At 42.6% G+C, this 16,441-nt stretch overlaps 1 protein-coding gene across 1 annotated transcript in view; it reads right to left on the reverse strand.

Moving 5' to 3' along the window:
• Window positions 1-12,768, reverse strand: part of LOC144889338 (protein mono-ADP-ribosyltransferase PARP12-like) — a gene marked incomplete at its 5' end in the record, with an annotated part of 24,730 nt that extends 11,962 nt beyond the window's left edge. The window contains 2 exons of the mRNA XM_078769522.1: window positions 10,019-10,283; window positions 12,624-12,768. Coding sequence (XP_078625648.1) covers window positions 10,019-10,283; window positions 12,624-12,768 — 410 coding nt within the window. The remainder of the gene's footprint in view (window positions 1-10,018; window positions 10,284-12,623) is intronic.
• Window positions 12,769-16,441: the final 3,673 nt, after the last annotated feature.

A 16,441-nucleotide genomic window follows, 5' to 3' on the forward strand; every position in this document is an offset into this window, starting at 1 on the left:
ACAGCTGTATATAAGTTTTATTTACAATATTTACAAGTTTAAATTTCAGATGGAGGTGGCAGCCACTAGGGTAACAGCAATGGTAGCCCGAGGGGAGAAGGACATGTACATAAGTGTCCATAAAATAAATAACAAATGAAAACATAAATAAACCAGTGGATAAAACAGCCTGCCATTTGCTGATCCCACTAAGTTCTACACATATTCTATACAGATTATAGCATTAAATTATATACGTATTTATTGAAATGTATCACGATGTGTACACTTGGGTCGATAGGATGGCCTAGAGCTACGTACATTCGCCTTTTGGCTGTCTAGACTGGGTTTGATTCTGACCCAGCTATAAACTCAGCCAGGGTGATTCATCAATGTGTGCCATCCCTCGGATGGACGTTAAACGAACGTCCGATCTGCCAGCATTCGATTAATCGAGGATTCATCGCCGGCACAATGGACAAATTGCAAATTCCTGTGCGATCTAGTCGAACCTCACGCTTGGCCAGCCGATTCGTGAAGACTCGGGCTAAGCTTCCCCCAGCCAACCTCACAATAAAGGTGGGATAATGGTAGCAATTAAAAAAGAGGATCGCGGTGTACACTTAAAAAAAAAATCCTCTTGGTTGTCGGCCTGGTGCCAAGGTGTCATTGTAAACCCGGCACTGCTGACGTGTATAGGCCAAGCAAGTTTGTCGAGAGTCAACCATTGGAGAAGGGATGACACTAGCTAATTCTGCTGAAAAGCAACCATGGTAATCACAATAAAGCAAACAGACGATTAAATAGCTCCAAAGTGAGTCAGAAGCTGAAGCTTATTGGGAAGCAGCTGTTGTCAATCAATCTGACAACTTTGGCCTGGATGCATTCAAGAATGTGAACAAAAAGATGAGCACCGCCCTAGAGATGAGCCTGGTATTCTATCTTGGGCCAAACCTAGGTTTTGTAGGGATTAAAGAACTGCATTTTTGGCCCCAATGATAAGCCTGCCTCTATAATGACATATATTTGAGGCAAGTTTTGCAGTGTCGCAAAACAAATTAATCTCAAATGGACGGGATTGCAAGGAAACTGCAAATATGAATAAATAGAAATGAAAATATGTCCCAGCCAAGTTGACTTTAAATAATGTGGGGGTGTAAAAAAAAGGTTCTCCTAACAAGATACAATAGTCCAATATATCACTATTTTTTTAATGCCAACTAAACATATAATAAGGGGAAAAAACCCATACTAATTACAAGTACAGCAATTGTATATTGGAACTAGAACGGCACTCTTCAACATTGGGACGTCAACCGATATGCCTCCGCCCACATTATTACATAATTATACATACTTGTACCAAGTTTGATTTAAACCCCTTCAGCTGTTCTCATGTATCACATTTTTACTTGACATGGCCTCTGATCTTTGACGCCAAAATATTTTTTGCATCATAGTGTACTTACTGGGAAGAGTACCCGTCCCAAGTGATGCGAAAAGCTAGCATAGGATCCACATCCCATATCTACTCTCTCCAACTCCTTCCCGTCTCTCCCTCACTCCCATCTCTCCTTTCCCTGTCTCCCCTCTCCTTCCCCTGTCTCCCCTCTCCTTCCCCTGTCTCCCCTCTCCTTCCCTGTCTCCCCTCTCCTTCCCCTGTCTCCCCTCTCCTTCCCCTGTCTCCCCTCTCCTTCCCCTGTCTCCCCTCTCCTTCCCCTGTCTCCCCTCTCCTTCCCCTGTCTCCCCTCTCCTTCCCCTGTCTCCCCTCTCCTTCCCCTGTCTCCCCTCGTCTCCCCTCTCCTTCCCCTGTCTCCCCTCGTCTCCCCTCTCCTTCCCCTGTCTCCCCTCGTCTCCCCTCTCCTTCCCCTGTCTCCCCTCGTCTCCCCTCTCCTTCCCCTGTCTCCCCTCTCCTTCCCCTGTCTCCCCTCTCCTTCCCCTGTCTCCCCTCTCCTTCCCCTGTCTCCCCTCTCCTTCCCCTGTCTCCCCTCTCCTTCCCCTGTCTCCCCTCTCCTTCCCCTGTCTCCCCTCTCCTTCCCCTGTCTCCCCTCTCCTTCCCCCGTCTCCCCTCTCCTTCCCCTGTCTCCCCTCTCCTTCCCCTGTCTCCCCTCTCCTTCCCCTGTCTCCCCTCTCCTTCCCCCGTCTCCCCTCTCCTCTCCTTCCCCCGTCTCCCCTCTCCTTCCCTGTCTCCCCTCTCCTTCCCCTGTCTCCCTCTCCTTCCCCTGTCTCTCCCCTCTCCCTGTAAACTTGTGTACACTTGGGCCGATAGCATGGCCTTGGGCTACGTGGGAACGGGTCTAAAATTTGCAAGAACAAAGGAGACAATGACGTTCATGGGAGAAACAAAAGTCGATACAAAAAGTAGAATCCAAATCCAAAAAGATCACTACTGGTGTCCCTGGCCAGTAATAAAATAAAATCAAATAATCAAGTATATCAGCTTTTAATAAGCCTTTATGATACAATCATGACAGGTGCACAAAACTCAACAAAACACTGAGAATTATACAGACAATGTTATGGATTACGTCCGATGCATTATTTTCCATGAGGGAATGGGAAATGGGAACGGGTCGAAATTGGATTTTAAACATGTATGGGTCAAAATGTTAGGCTGGATTAATTTGGTGTGATTGAGGCGTGAATGTGAAATGAACAAACCTACGATGAATAAGCACAGCCTCCATTGCTTCAGAAATAATTTCAAAAAGGTGGGCGGTGCATAGGCACAAAACGCTGGCTTGATTGCTCGATGCCTCGAAAAAAATAACAACTCAGGTTATGTAATGAAGCCAAAACATTGCCATTGTTTATGTGCATATGTTTATGTGTGGAGCTCTTGCCAGGGAGGTCACGGTTTTTTTGAAGCTGTCCACGCTCTCCACGCTCGCTCGATGTTAAGTAATTGTTCACAATTGTATTTTTGTCGAAACTATTTATCTTACGTGTGTGTACCTATAGTGTGTCCCTAGGAAGATTCTCGGTGTTAATCTTTCATACCTGTATAAAATAGTCGATTATTTTGTGCCGTGTTATTTGCGGTCTAGTTCTTAAAGCTTCCTACCTTGAGGCTTTGTTTTCTCTCAGCGGTCGATTGCGGTCCATTTAATTTCGTTCTCAGTTTTTTCCCAGTCTTCCTTGTTTCCTCAGCTCCTAGTTTCCTCAGTTACTTCCTTGTTGAAATCTTAACTCAAAAACAAAACAAAAACATTTCCTTCTTTGTTCTTTTCGTTCGTTTGTTCTTTGACCACGTGTTTCACCCCCATTTCCCCAGATAGTTTTCACTGTTCAATTTAAATGTGTTCAAACTTTCCCCTGAAGTGCTGTATTCTGTCGTATATTATAACACTTTTTTCTTCTTTAAAAGGTTGCTTTCGCCTTGCTCACCAAATCTATTCATTCCAAAAAAAATTCCATCTCCTACAGTTCCTCCTTTCTACATTCCCTAAACTCACCTGCACTTCACCCTCCACCCCCCCCCCCCCCCCTCCAGTGTACTTAAATGTATCTCTGACTCGAAGGTCACAAGAAACTCATTTTGCAATAAATGTTTGTTTTTTCTCCATTTCCCCCCTCTCACCCCACCTCCTCAAAGCGTCCTCCCCGCTTCTTCCCCCTTCCAACTCTCACCTCCATCTCCCCCAACCTTCTTCCTTGCTCTGCCCCCACCCCCCCTCAAATAACACCTCACTGTGCCTCACCCAATAACCATCAAACCTTTTGTCCGCCCCATCCTTTCCTTTCTCCGAGCTATTCTGAAATCTGACACACTTTCAACAGCTCTCCCTACCTCTTCCTCCTCTTCCACATCTTCCACATCTTACCCTACCCCTCCCCCCCCCCCCCCCCCTGTTCTGTATCCGATGCTCCCCCTTCCTCTTCATTAACGGTATGGACCTCAAGCATCCAGGGCCTTCTCTCAAACTTGACTGATCTCTCCATACATGTTGCTTCTGACAAACCAGACTTGATCTGCTTAACAGAAACTTTCCTCCTTCAGGATGTCTCTGATTCCTTAATATCTCTCCTGGGTTACTCCCTCCTCCGGTATGATAGACCTGAGCCTCGTCCTGGAGGTGGGGTTGCTATCTATATGAAAAAAACTCTTCCTCACCCACCCTGCACTGCCCTCTCTCCACCTCACCCCCAGGAATACCTTTGGCTACGGCTTCCCCTTCGCTCCCACCTTTTGTTCATATGTGTGTTGTACCGTCCACCAAACAGTGATGACTCAAACTACATCTCGCTGTCTGATAATATGGACCAACTTCTATCTACTCATGCCAACTCTCTCTTCCTCATATGTGGCGATTTCAATTGTCACCATGCCAGTTGGCTGGGTGTGGGTACCTCTCTCACCAGCCGTGGCTCCTCAGCAAAGGACTTCTGCGACTAACTGGGACTGACACAATCTGTCAATTTCCCAACCCGGATCTCAGTCAACGGAGCATCTTCTCTTCCAGACTTGGTTATGACTCACTTCCCTGCAAATGTCTGCTGCTCATCTTCTGCTCCAATCGGCTCATCTGATCATGTGCTTGTTAAAGTGGACATCTCTTTGACCATTCTCAGTGAGCTTCCTCAGCGTCGATGAGTCTGGCATTTCACTCAGGCTAACTGGCACGGTCTTCAAGCAGCCATCAATCATCTGGACTGATCTCCCATCTCTACCGCCTCTGACAGCAACTCATCCTGGGAATTCTTCCAAAGTAAATTGCTCTCTCTCATGCACAGATTTATCCCATCTCGTCTTCAGTTGTCATACCCTTCCTCCCGTCCATGGTTCACGGATTCTCGTGGTGAGGCAGTTGCCCAGAAACAACTTGCCTTCACCTCCTGGAAAGCAAATCCAACAGAAGGAAATCTTATTTCCTTTCACAAAGCCCGAAACAAGTGTGTGTCCACCCTCAGGAGAGCCAGGAAACAATATCTCTCCTTTCTTAAGACTGAACTCTCAAACCTGTCTCCCTCTTCCAAATCCTGGTGGCATCTGGTCAAATCTGTTCCTGGTGTTTGTTCCCCCTCCATCCCCTCCCTTACCTCAAACAGCTACACAGCTGACTCCGCTCGTGAAAAAGCTGAATGTCTCAACTCTGTGTTTGCCTCTAAATCTTGTGTCCCAAACCCATCCCTCTCTCTACCCACCATACCCAGTCGTACCCAGCTGCTCCTGGACTCTGTGTCCTTTTCTCCTGACAAGGTGGAGAAGTTTCTGTCAACCCTCGACTCTGATCTCATCAGCCCACGGGTCCTAAAATCCTGCTCTGCCGCTCTTTCACTCCCTCTCTCTGTTCTCTTCACCCTCTCTTTTGCTCAATGTCATCTGCCATCAGCTTGGAAATGGGCCAACATCACTGCTTTACACAAAAAGGTGCAAAAACAGATCCTTGCAACTACAGACCAATCAGTCTTCTCCCAAATATCAGCAAAGTCATGGAATCCATCATTGCTTTGGATATGAAATCTTTCCTCTTCTCTAATGGCTTGATCTCTGACCATCAATTTGGTTTCAGACCAGGTCACTCTACTCTGGACATGCTGCTTCTGCTGTCTAAACAATGGATGGAGGTCCTCAATGCCAAACAAGAAATTAGAGCTCTCTCCCTTGACATATCACGTGCCTTCGATACGGTCTGGCACCCCGCTCTGCTCACCAAACTCTCCTCCTATGGTATCCATGGAAATCTCCACACATGGCTTGCGGACTTCCTCTCTAGTTGTAGTCAATGTGTGGCCCTGAGTCCGTTTCTCTCATCTCCCCTTCCTGTTCAGGCTGAAGTTCCCCAAGGCAGTGTTCTGGGGCCTGTGCTTTTTTCTGGTCTTCTTCAATGATCTCTCTGACTCTCTTGAAAATCCTCTCTACCTCTTTGCTGACAACTCCACTCTCTGCCGCTCCATTCCTCATCCCTCAGATCGGCAGTCTGCAGCCTCCTCACTCTCTGCAGACCTGGACAAAATCACAGACTGGTAAAACAAATGGTACACGTCTTTCAATCCTGACAAATCTCACACTCTTACTATGTCTCTCCGAAAAGACTGACTGGACAACCCTCCCATCTACTTTCTGAACAATCCTCTCCAAGAAGTTCTGTCACTCAAGCTTTTGGGTCTCACTATCTGCCATGATCTTTCCTGCGAAAACCACATTTCCAATCTGGCCTCCAAAGCCAGTCGCCGACTGGGCATCCTTCATCGTGTAAAGTCCTCCCTTGGCACACCTGAGCTCCTCACCACATAAAAGGCTATCATCCGCGGCTCAATGGAATCCTGTTCTCCCCTCTGGGCCAGTGCTCCTGCCTCACACCTAGCTCGGCTTCACGCTGTTGAAACCAAAGCTTTCAGAACCATTGGAATCTCCCGCGATGAAGCTAACTCCGAGGGCCTTTCACTTACTCACCGCAGGCAGGTTGGTGGTCTTTCTGTCTTCTACCGACAACTCTCCGGCCCTGCGCCCCCAGCTCTCTCTGGGCTCTGTCCCCCAAATATTCCTACAGGTCGCACAAGATCTGCCTGCAACCCTCTTATGGTTAAACTGCCAAAATCAAGACTCTGCTCACCTTCACTCCTTCATTCCTCTTTTCTCCCACCTCTGGAACAAACTCCCTCACTCTCTTCAATCCCTCTCCTCCATCCAGGTCTTTAAAACAGATGTTCACCACCATCTATTATCTTCCCCCATCCAAAACCTTGATCTTTTCTACCCCCGCTAATTTCACCCCAGATCCACTTCTTTGAAATACCAACTTCTTTCCTGGAAGTCCTTGGAGTGTCCTTGTTTTATACTTTTTTAATGCCATGAACAAACTTTAGTAGATCATGGGTGATGAAGGTTGTGGTCAAGTTTCATCAAAATTGTATTTGTAGTATTGGAGAAGTAGAAGACGAAGAAGACGAAGAAGAATAATCCACCATTTTGCCTTGCTGGGCATGTGAATGATGGCCCGGCCTGTGGATTTCAACGTGTCTATCACGCTCACTATGATATGAAAGATTTAAATCAAAACAAACTGAAGAACAAAAAACCCTAGAGTTTGATTTGTGAACACACACCAACAAACTCAACGAGACAGGAATGGTGAACCATACCGTCACATCACATGGGAGGTTATAGGCTTGTGGTCGTTGTGAACTGCCTTAGACAGAATAAATTATGTTAATGTGCTGAGCAGGCAAATGCGAACGCATGTCAACTTTATAGGTGTCCTCTTTTCTCTCCTAAAAAAGAAAAGAAAAAAAAATCATTAAAAAAAAAATCAATGTTCGTGCAAACAAAGGCAGAAACATAGGTAAACAAGAAAGAGCAATCAGAGATTGCAGATCCTCATCAGCACTTGTTTTGTGTGGTATATTTTGTGTGGCAATTAAATGGAAGGATATACTAAATGAAAGGTCTAAATGGTCTAGTTGTAAATGTGTAAAGGTCAAAAGTCTGAAAAGTTGTAAAGGTCAAATCTAAACCCTAAAAGTTGACAGGTATGAAAAGGTCTAAATGGGTCTGAGAGGTCGAAATGGTCTAAATTGATGAAAGGGTCTGAAAAAGTCGAAGGGGTCTAAAGGGTGTAATTTAAGGTCTGAAGTGTCGGAATTGTCTGAAGGGGTCTAAAGAGTCATACAACGTATAAAAAGGGTCTAAAGGTCAAATAGATCTACAGGGTATTAAAAGGTCTGAAAGGTGATGGTTTAAAGAGTAGAAAGACATCTAAGGGTCTTCGGAGTTCTAAAGGGTTTAAGAGGATCTAAAGGGTGTAATGGGGTCTATGGGTTTTAGGAGTCTACAGAGTCTTAGGTGTCTGAAGGGTGTTGGGGTTCCGGGCGGTCTTAGGAGATCGAGTGTGTAGCAACATCGCCTACTAACTGACATATTGGCGGGAGTGAATTGACCCCTCTGACCTCAAAATCACGTGAAAAAAGGAGATCTCAATCAGACAAGATTTCATAATGTAGAAATGGGGAATGGTAATACTGTACAGTACAAGCTCTCAATGTTTGTCTACCTAGCTTTGCAGCCATGATTATCCTTCTTGGTTTTCTCAACACAAGATTTCGCCTCGTATTAATTCCCGGCAACTCTGATTAGACAACCTCGTGGCACCTCAGTGATGACCTCTCCACTTCAGATTTGACGCACAATCATTTGATGGCTCGATCAGAGATTTATCGATTCCAGATTCGCCACGTGACTCATCTGAAAGGCCGATCAGGGTTAGAGGAGCGCAGTATCACTCTGGGCTTACCTCCACAGCCCACAAAGTATTGGAGCAGTCCATCCCAGAAAGGAAGGCTTGATCTCCCTTCCCATAACCCATCTCAACCACATCAGCATCTCCCCCAATCCCAACATTTTGGTGAGTACCCCTGTAACTGTTCATTTAACTTAATTAGCCCATTCCCCACGCAGAGGGGAATCTGCGTTTTGAGTTTGCATCGTAACTTTTCTACTATTTGAGTTTTGTCATCAAATTCTCAACAAAGCGTTATTATGAGAATATGGAGAAGACAAATTAATAATCTGTTCAAAAGGTCAAAGGTCAACACCAGATTAAATCGTCAATTTTAATCCAATTGACATGAAATTTTAAGAATTTGCATATTGGTTTACAGAATTAGTTCACCAATAAAAGGAGAGAAGCCGATTGTTTTCAGGTCAACAAACAAACAAACAACAGGCATTTTAAGGCCATTTTCCCTGCTAGAGCAGGGGTTAGCCTTGCGGTCCCCATGACAATCTTCTCCATTTTGCCCTATTTTCTGCATCTCCCCTTGTTAACCCCCCTGCCCGCATTTCTTCTTCCACCACCTTTAGCCAAGTCTTTCTCGGTCTTCCCCATCCTCTACTTCCTTCTACATTCATTTCCATCACTCTTCTCAACCAGTCACTTTCATCCTTCCTCAACACATGACCAAACCATCTCAACCTGGTTCTCTTCACAGTATGTTTTCAAGTCAAAGGTCACAAAATTGTCAATTTCCATCTGATTGACTTGAAATTGTAGCAGGTTTGCTTATTGGGTCACTGAAGCCTATTGCTTTTGAGGTCAAAATGTCAAGGTCATCTAAAATATGCAATTTGTATTTGGCTTAGCTGTTTGTCATGTTTAGCTTAGGAAGAAGAAGTCCAAATACAAAGCAGACGCGGATGGCCTTTACATTTTCAGATGCTTTCTCGTTGGCTATTTGTGTATTTCATTTATTCTTTATTGATTTTAAATTTACACAATTAAATGTCTTAAAACATAGATAAGTCGATTCTGAGTTCAAGTTGAGGCCCAGACTTTCAGGGAAAAACGTATAAAATTGTACGCCAAAAATATGCCTGATACTTCTATGTTTGTGAAAAACAATTCCAAGTTCTAATTTCATATACTGTCTTGCTTTGTCCATTACCTCTTAATGTTCAAGATGTAATTCAAGTGAAAGAATAATGATATATTTGAATGCCTGTTCTACATGTGATATGTACAAGCTCTTTCTTCACAAGACAAAGGGTGAAGCCCATGGCGTTTTAATCAACACCTGAAACAATCACAAATACCATGACTAGTCCATGGCATATCAAATAAATTAAAGGACTCACATTATAATTAGAAGCCAGGTGTTGGCTTAGCGGTTAGGGTGCTGGTTTAGCGGTTAGGGAGCTGGCATGGGATCCTAGGATCCTGGGTTTGAATTCCGGTCGATCGCTGAATTAACGCCAGGGGGGTTGACTCAGCCTGTCATCCTTCCGAGGTCGGCACATTGAGTACCATATCACTGGTAATTCTGTGTTTGTCGCAAGAGGTGACTAACAGGGTTGGCGGCAGGAAGGGCATCCGGCTGTAAAACATTGCTTCAAAAATGGGACCACGGTGCCCAAAAAAGGCCAACCCCTGCTCTGCAGGGAAAAATGGCCTCGAAAGGTGGTTCTTCTTCGACTCACATTATTATTAGACTATGGTGTGCTAATATCAAGCCAAAAAAGTAATAAAATTAACATGGCAGAGGAAAAGGTGTGTGTAGAAGGAAGTGTTATTAGCATAGCATGAGAATGATGAAAATCTACCGGTAGCTACGTCCGCTCGTGTTGCATCTTGCATGTGGGCAACTTTACGCAGCTTCTCCAACAAATCTGTCATGTGATCTCCAAAGCCTTTGTTTTTCAGCAGCTTCTTGGTGTTTGGTGCAAGGAGGTCATGAGATCTTTTGCAGCTGTCGCCGTATTTGCAGTCGTCCAGTATGAAGTGACGGCAGACATGCAACTTTGTACACTTGCCTTGAAATGAGCAGTTGCCATAACTACCATCGCCAGTGTTATAGTGAGAGCAGATCTGTGATCCAGACAAAACACGTAATGCATGTCAACTTCTTAGCCAGCATTATTTGTTTTATTCTTAGCAAAAACATAATACTTGCATTGATCATTCAATTTGTTCTTGGTATTGACATTTTGAGTGCAGACAAAGTTTGCAGTTGTCCTGTGTTTGAAAGCCTCAGAATACTCTAAATTTGATAGACAACGAAAGACGGTGGCACATTTACAATTATGATTGAAAAGTTTTATTATGGATAAAGCAATAAATATTTGATTCCTTCAACATCTGCTAATGTTAATGTATCAAGAACTCTATGGAAATTGAAAATGGTAATACTGTACAGTACAAGTTTCCCCCCAAGCTTAGTGACTGTGTGTGTTTTATCTAGCAATATTGTGTTGTGTCATGTATGCTCATCTGTATGTCCTGTAGCTCCACTACGAGCTTCAGATCAAAAATGTATTTTAAAAAAAACCCCAAAACATTGTTGCCATTGTTGTGACGTCACTGATACCCAGAGTGCCCTGGGAAGTGACAGCACTTCCCCAAAGCTTAGTGGCTGTGTGCGTTTTGTCGAGCAGTCTTGCGTCGCGTCATGTATGATCGTCTGTATGTCCATGTGTGTGTATCGTAGCTCCACTACGAGCCTCGGATCATGTACAAAAATATGAAAAATAAAAATCTAATTGGTGTGTTTATCCAATAAAACAATGTTTGGTGTAAATGGGTTTTATATATATTCTAAATTCTATATATAAATTCTATATATAAAATTCTATATATTCTATATATATATCTTCTATATATATAGAATATATATATTCTATATATAAAACCCATTTACACCAAACATTGTTTTATTGGATAAACACACCAATTAGATTTTTATTTTTCATATTTTTGTACATGATCCGAGGCTCGTAGTGGAGCTACGGGACATACAGATGAGCATACATGACACAACACAATATTGCTAGATAAAACACACACAGTCACTAAGCTTGGGGGGAAACTTGTACTGTACAGTATTACCATTTTCAATTTCCATAGAGTTCTTGATACATTAACATTAGCAGATGTTGAAGGAATCAAATATTTATTGCTTTATCCATAATAAAACTTTTCAATCATAATTGTAAATGTGCCACCGTCTTTCGTTGTCTATCAAATTTAGAGTATTCTGAGGCTTTCAAACACAGGACAACTGCAAACTTTGTCTGCACTCAAAATGTCAAAATGTCAATACCAATGTCAATACCAAATGTCAAATCCAATAAAACAATGTTTGGTGTAAATGGGTTTTATAAAGGGGATTATAAGTGTTGAAAGCACAAGTGCCTGTTCACACGAGTAAAAACAAAAATTCATCTCAGAGGGTATGGGAAGTTATCTATAAACACAGTAAAAGAATGATAGGGCTTATTTTTGATTAACCCTAACCGTAACACAATCACAGACATGGGATTTAACAACTGCAAGAACGTGTGTGCATCACTAACTTTTTCCACAGATGACTACTGTGACAATTTACCTTTGAAAAGGTAAGGACATTCAAAATTATTCTCAAGCCAAATCAACTGGTATTAATGCCTGGAGTTGGCTTAATGTTTAAAGTGGCTGGCTTATAATATTAGGGTCTTGAGTTTGAGTCCCTGCTGTGCCATTTAATTAGCACCAGGTGGGTTGATTCAGCCTGTTATCCTTCCGAGGTCGGCAAAATGAGTACCAGCTTACTGGCAACAAGGAGCACTGCATCAGCAGCACAGCTACACCTCTAAAAAAATTTTTTGAAGAAACCAGCAGCCATAGGCATTAAAAAAAATTGTGACCATAAGAAACATCTGTGTGTAAGAAAAATCAGTAAGAAACAAAAATCAGTGAATGAAATTTCCTCTGTCTGGTAGCACCTGCCTGTGCAAAGGCTATCTGTCTAATAATGGCAAGTGAATGGGACTTTCTCAACGAGGGGCAAATTATTAGATGACCACGATTTCATTATGAATATTTATGGAGATCAAAGTAAAAACGAAACAAGAAGGGCAGAAAAGTTGTAAACTGAAAGAGGGATGTGGAAGAGAAATGATATAGGACTAATAAACAGAGGTGTGAAAACAAAAATCAAGAAAGACCAAGAAAAAGATGCTTGCGTGAAAGGGTGGAAATCATAAAATTAATGTGGCACTCGACATTAACATGGCAGCAATAAAGTTTCACCTACGAGAAGCTCGTCAAGGTGAATGGAGAACATCTCCCAGAATAACTTCATCATTTTGGGTCATTTATACTTGGTGTTGCAGTTGTTAATGGGATAAAAGTTGATAACAACAAAGTAAATCTTGCTTGACTTCGTCTCACCTCTGGAAGCAAACATCTGTCATTTAACAGCAGGACGGAGAACAGGCCCTTTTGACTCAATGGTCTCTCTAACACGTAACTAGGAGAGCTGAGCTTTGCAACAGTGCAAGGCTCATCCAAATTATGTGCATATTTGCAACGGTCTCTGTGGAAAGAAATAAAATTATTCACCAAAGTCAAAGAATAGGATAGGATAGCGAGTCAAAAAAAAAAGGTATATCAAAGGGAGGCGCTAAGCACCCCTCCTTTATATAAGGGATCGTTTCTCTGTATGCAACTTTAACATGGAGACTGAAAATACGTTTCTCGGCTTCCACTGGACAAAATCGGCTGCAAATATCAGAAGTAAATGCTTTGTACGTTGAGGTAATATGTTCCAAATTTCAGCAACGTCCGTTTATGCATTATTGAGTTTTATTAGGAAAACCCTCGAAATCACGTTGGTGTCTGTCTGCCCAAAATGTGTTGGCGCACATATCTCAAGGACTATACATTGAAACTAGCTGAAACCTGGAATATACATTGGCCAATACGTCTAGTTAATGGCGTTCGAAACAAATTCCACCTAAGTGCTAAAGTTTTTGCTTTAAAATTCAATATATAAATATATACACATAAATAAATGTATAAAAATATATACACACTTTATAACTCTTCAAAATGTTATGACATACATCTAATGTGCTGGCCCAATGGCCTAATGGATAAAGCATCAGACTCCCAAGCTGGGGGTTGTGGATTCAAATCCCATCTGGGTTGATTTTTTTTTTTCCCCCCCTTACGGAAGCCTCTCCTCAGTGAAAGACACATGAAAGCCCGCTTGGAGTTTGCAAAAAAGCACCGAAAGAACTCTCACACTGTGAGAAACAAGATTCTGTGGACTGATGAAACCAAGATTGAAGTGTTTGGCTTCCGTCTGGCCACTCTGCCATAAAGCCCAGATTGGTGGAGTGTTGCAGTGATGGTTGTCCTTCTGGAAGTTTCTCCCATCTCCACACAGGATCTCTGGAGCTCAGCCAGAGTGACCATCGGGTTCTTGGTCACCTCTCTTACCAAGGCCCTTCTCCCCCGATTGCTCAGTTTGGCCGGGCGGCCAGCTCTAGGATGAGTCCTGGTTGTTCCAAACTTCTTCCATTTAAGAATTATGGCGGCCACTGTGCTCTTGGGAACCTTCAATGCAGCAGAATTTTTTTGTAGGCTTCCCCAGATCTGTGCCTCGACACAATCCTGTCTCTGAGCTCTGCAGGCAGTTCCTTCGACCTCATGGCTTGGTTTGCATTGTCAGCTGCGAGACCTTATACAGACAGGTGTGTGCCTTTCCAAATCATGTCCAATCAATTGAATTTACCACAGGTGGACTCCAATGAAGGTGTAGAAACATCTCAAAGATGATCAAGAGAAATGGGAGGTACCTGAGCTAAATTTCAAGTGTCATAGCAAAGGGTCTGAATACTTATGTCAATGTGATATTTCAGATTTTTCTTTTTAATAAATTTGCAAAACTTTCTAAAATCCTGTTTCTTTTTGTCATTATGGGGTATTGAGTGTAGATTGATGAAGGAAAAAATGAATTTAAACGATTTCAGCATGAGGCTGCAACATAACAAAATGTGAAAAAGTGAAGGGGTCTGAATACTTTCTGAATGCACTGTATATACATATGTTTGCAAGGTTACAGTGATCACATAGTCCAAACAGCTGACATGCTCAAAGTTGGAATTAAGAATCTCAAATAGTAAACTAGTAAGCATCTCAAAATTCAAGTGGATAAAAGAAAAAAAGAAAGAAATACGGAAGCGATAAAAAACTCAGCCGTCTCTTATTGCACAGTGGCTGATAGGCTAATAAGCGCGATTTGTACTCACTGTAACTTTGCCCATTTGACCCAATTATTAAATAGTCTTCTTCATATTCTCATTATAAAGGTTTGTTGAAAATTTGACGATAAAAACATGACCGAAACACGCACGCGCACACACCAATCAATATCAGACATTGTGGAGTGTAGCCCAATTCTTTTCAGAGGGCAGATTGCAGTTCCTGCGAGTTGGCTTGTGCAACCAGGCCATATTCTGCCTAATTAATATTTCTCCTTACAATGGAGAGAGAGAGAGAGAAAGAGAGAAAAAGAGAGAAAGAGAGAGAAAAAGAGAGAAAGAGAGAGAAAGAGAGAGAAAGAAAGAGAGAGAAAGAGAGAGAGAAAGAAAGAGAGAGAAAGAAAGAGAAAGAAAGAGAAAGAAAGAGAAAGAGAGAGAAAGAGAGTAGAAAGAGAGAGAAAGAGAGAGAAAGAGAGAGAAAGAGAGAGAAAGAGAGAGAAAGAGAGATGAAAGAGAGAGAAAGAAGAGAGAAAGAGAGAGAAAAAAGAGAGAGAAAGAGAGAGAAAAGAGAGAGAGGAAAGAGAGAGAAAAAGAGAGAGAAAGAGAGAGAGAAGAAAGGAGAGAAAGAGAGAGAGGAAAGAGAGAGAAAAGAGAGAGAAAGAGAGAGAAAAAGAGAGAGAAAGAGAGAGAAAGAGAAGAGAGAAAAAGAGAGAAAAAAGAGAGAGAAAGAGAGAGAAAAGAGAGAGAAAGAGAGAGAAGAGAGGAAGAGAGAGAATGAGAGATTGAAGAGAGAAAGAGAGAGAAAAAGAGAGAGAAAGAGAGAATTGAATTGAATTTGCAACACCATTTATTTCACAAAAAAAACACACAGGTCAAGTTACATTTTTACAGGAGAGAAAAAAATAGAAAAAAAACAACAGTTCTTAATGTTAAAAAGAAAAGTACAAATTCGATTCTTCACAACACATAAGGCTTCATTAATACACCATTTGCATTCAAAAGAGTTTGACATTTTCATTCGCCACATAATAATCAAACCTCTAACCTTACTCTTGCAGACACCAGCCCTTTAAACATAGGAACAACATCAAACCCATAGCCCATTATCAATTTTAATTTTCCTCGATTTATATATTGAATATTTTGCTACAGCAGCTAAGAAGTTTAGGAGGACACCCAGAGTCCTTGCAGGAGGGTCTGAAAAGATACACCAAAAATAAAAGAATGTGAAGTAAAAGGAAAAGACAACTGATCAAAAAAGGTGTGTGAGAATCAAGAAAAGTGGTATTAGTCTTTCGCATTTCACATAGGCATGAAAGAGATCCTCCTTCTGTACACAGAAGGGGCATGCTACTGGCACTGAGCTGTCAAGATGATGAACAAAGGTGTTCGTAGGGAGAGCCCAATGTGCTAGTCTCCACTGGATATCTGCGAGGAACCCGTAAATAGGTAATTGTACATATTGGGCCACAGTGGCGTGGCAGGAGACCCTGGGCCCTAACCTTTCGGACCACAAGGCCACTCGCGCCACTCGGAGAAGGATGATGCTTGGTTTTCTCGAAGGAGCTTGTGAATACCCGCCTTTGTTACCAAGTGAAAATGAGATACAAGTTCACCATTCGACTGGAGAGCTGGGAGCACCTTAATTTCAGTGAAAGACAGCCGAACATCCTCGACATTGTTTATACCTTCCCAGCCAATATTTAACTCCTTAAACTTCCTCTTGACGATTGCGTATAATTTGGCTGGACAATACGCACGGATCTTAAACCAAGAATGGCCGCCACCCTGCCAGCAGACATCCATTTTGTCCCAGATGTATCCCTCAGGTCACAAACTTTGCCAATTCCTCCTTGAGTAAATTTCCTAATCAAAGTCGGACTATGAGGAATGCATGGAAAAAACCCGTTATAGAAAATAGGCTCTTGGATAAACATCCGGCAATTATAAGCCTCAAGGCAACGATGAACCCCAAACCTTTCCAAACTCTCAGCAAACCCT

Source organism: Myxine glutinosa, unplaced genomic scaffold, assembly GCF_964187855.1.
Source record: "Myxine glutinosa unplaced genomic scaffold, kmMyxGlut1.1 SCAFFOLD_2873, whole genome shotgun sequence".
NCBI lineage: Eukaryota > Metazoa > Chordata > Myxini > Myxiniformes > Myxinidae > Myxine > Myxine glutinosa.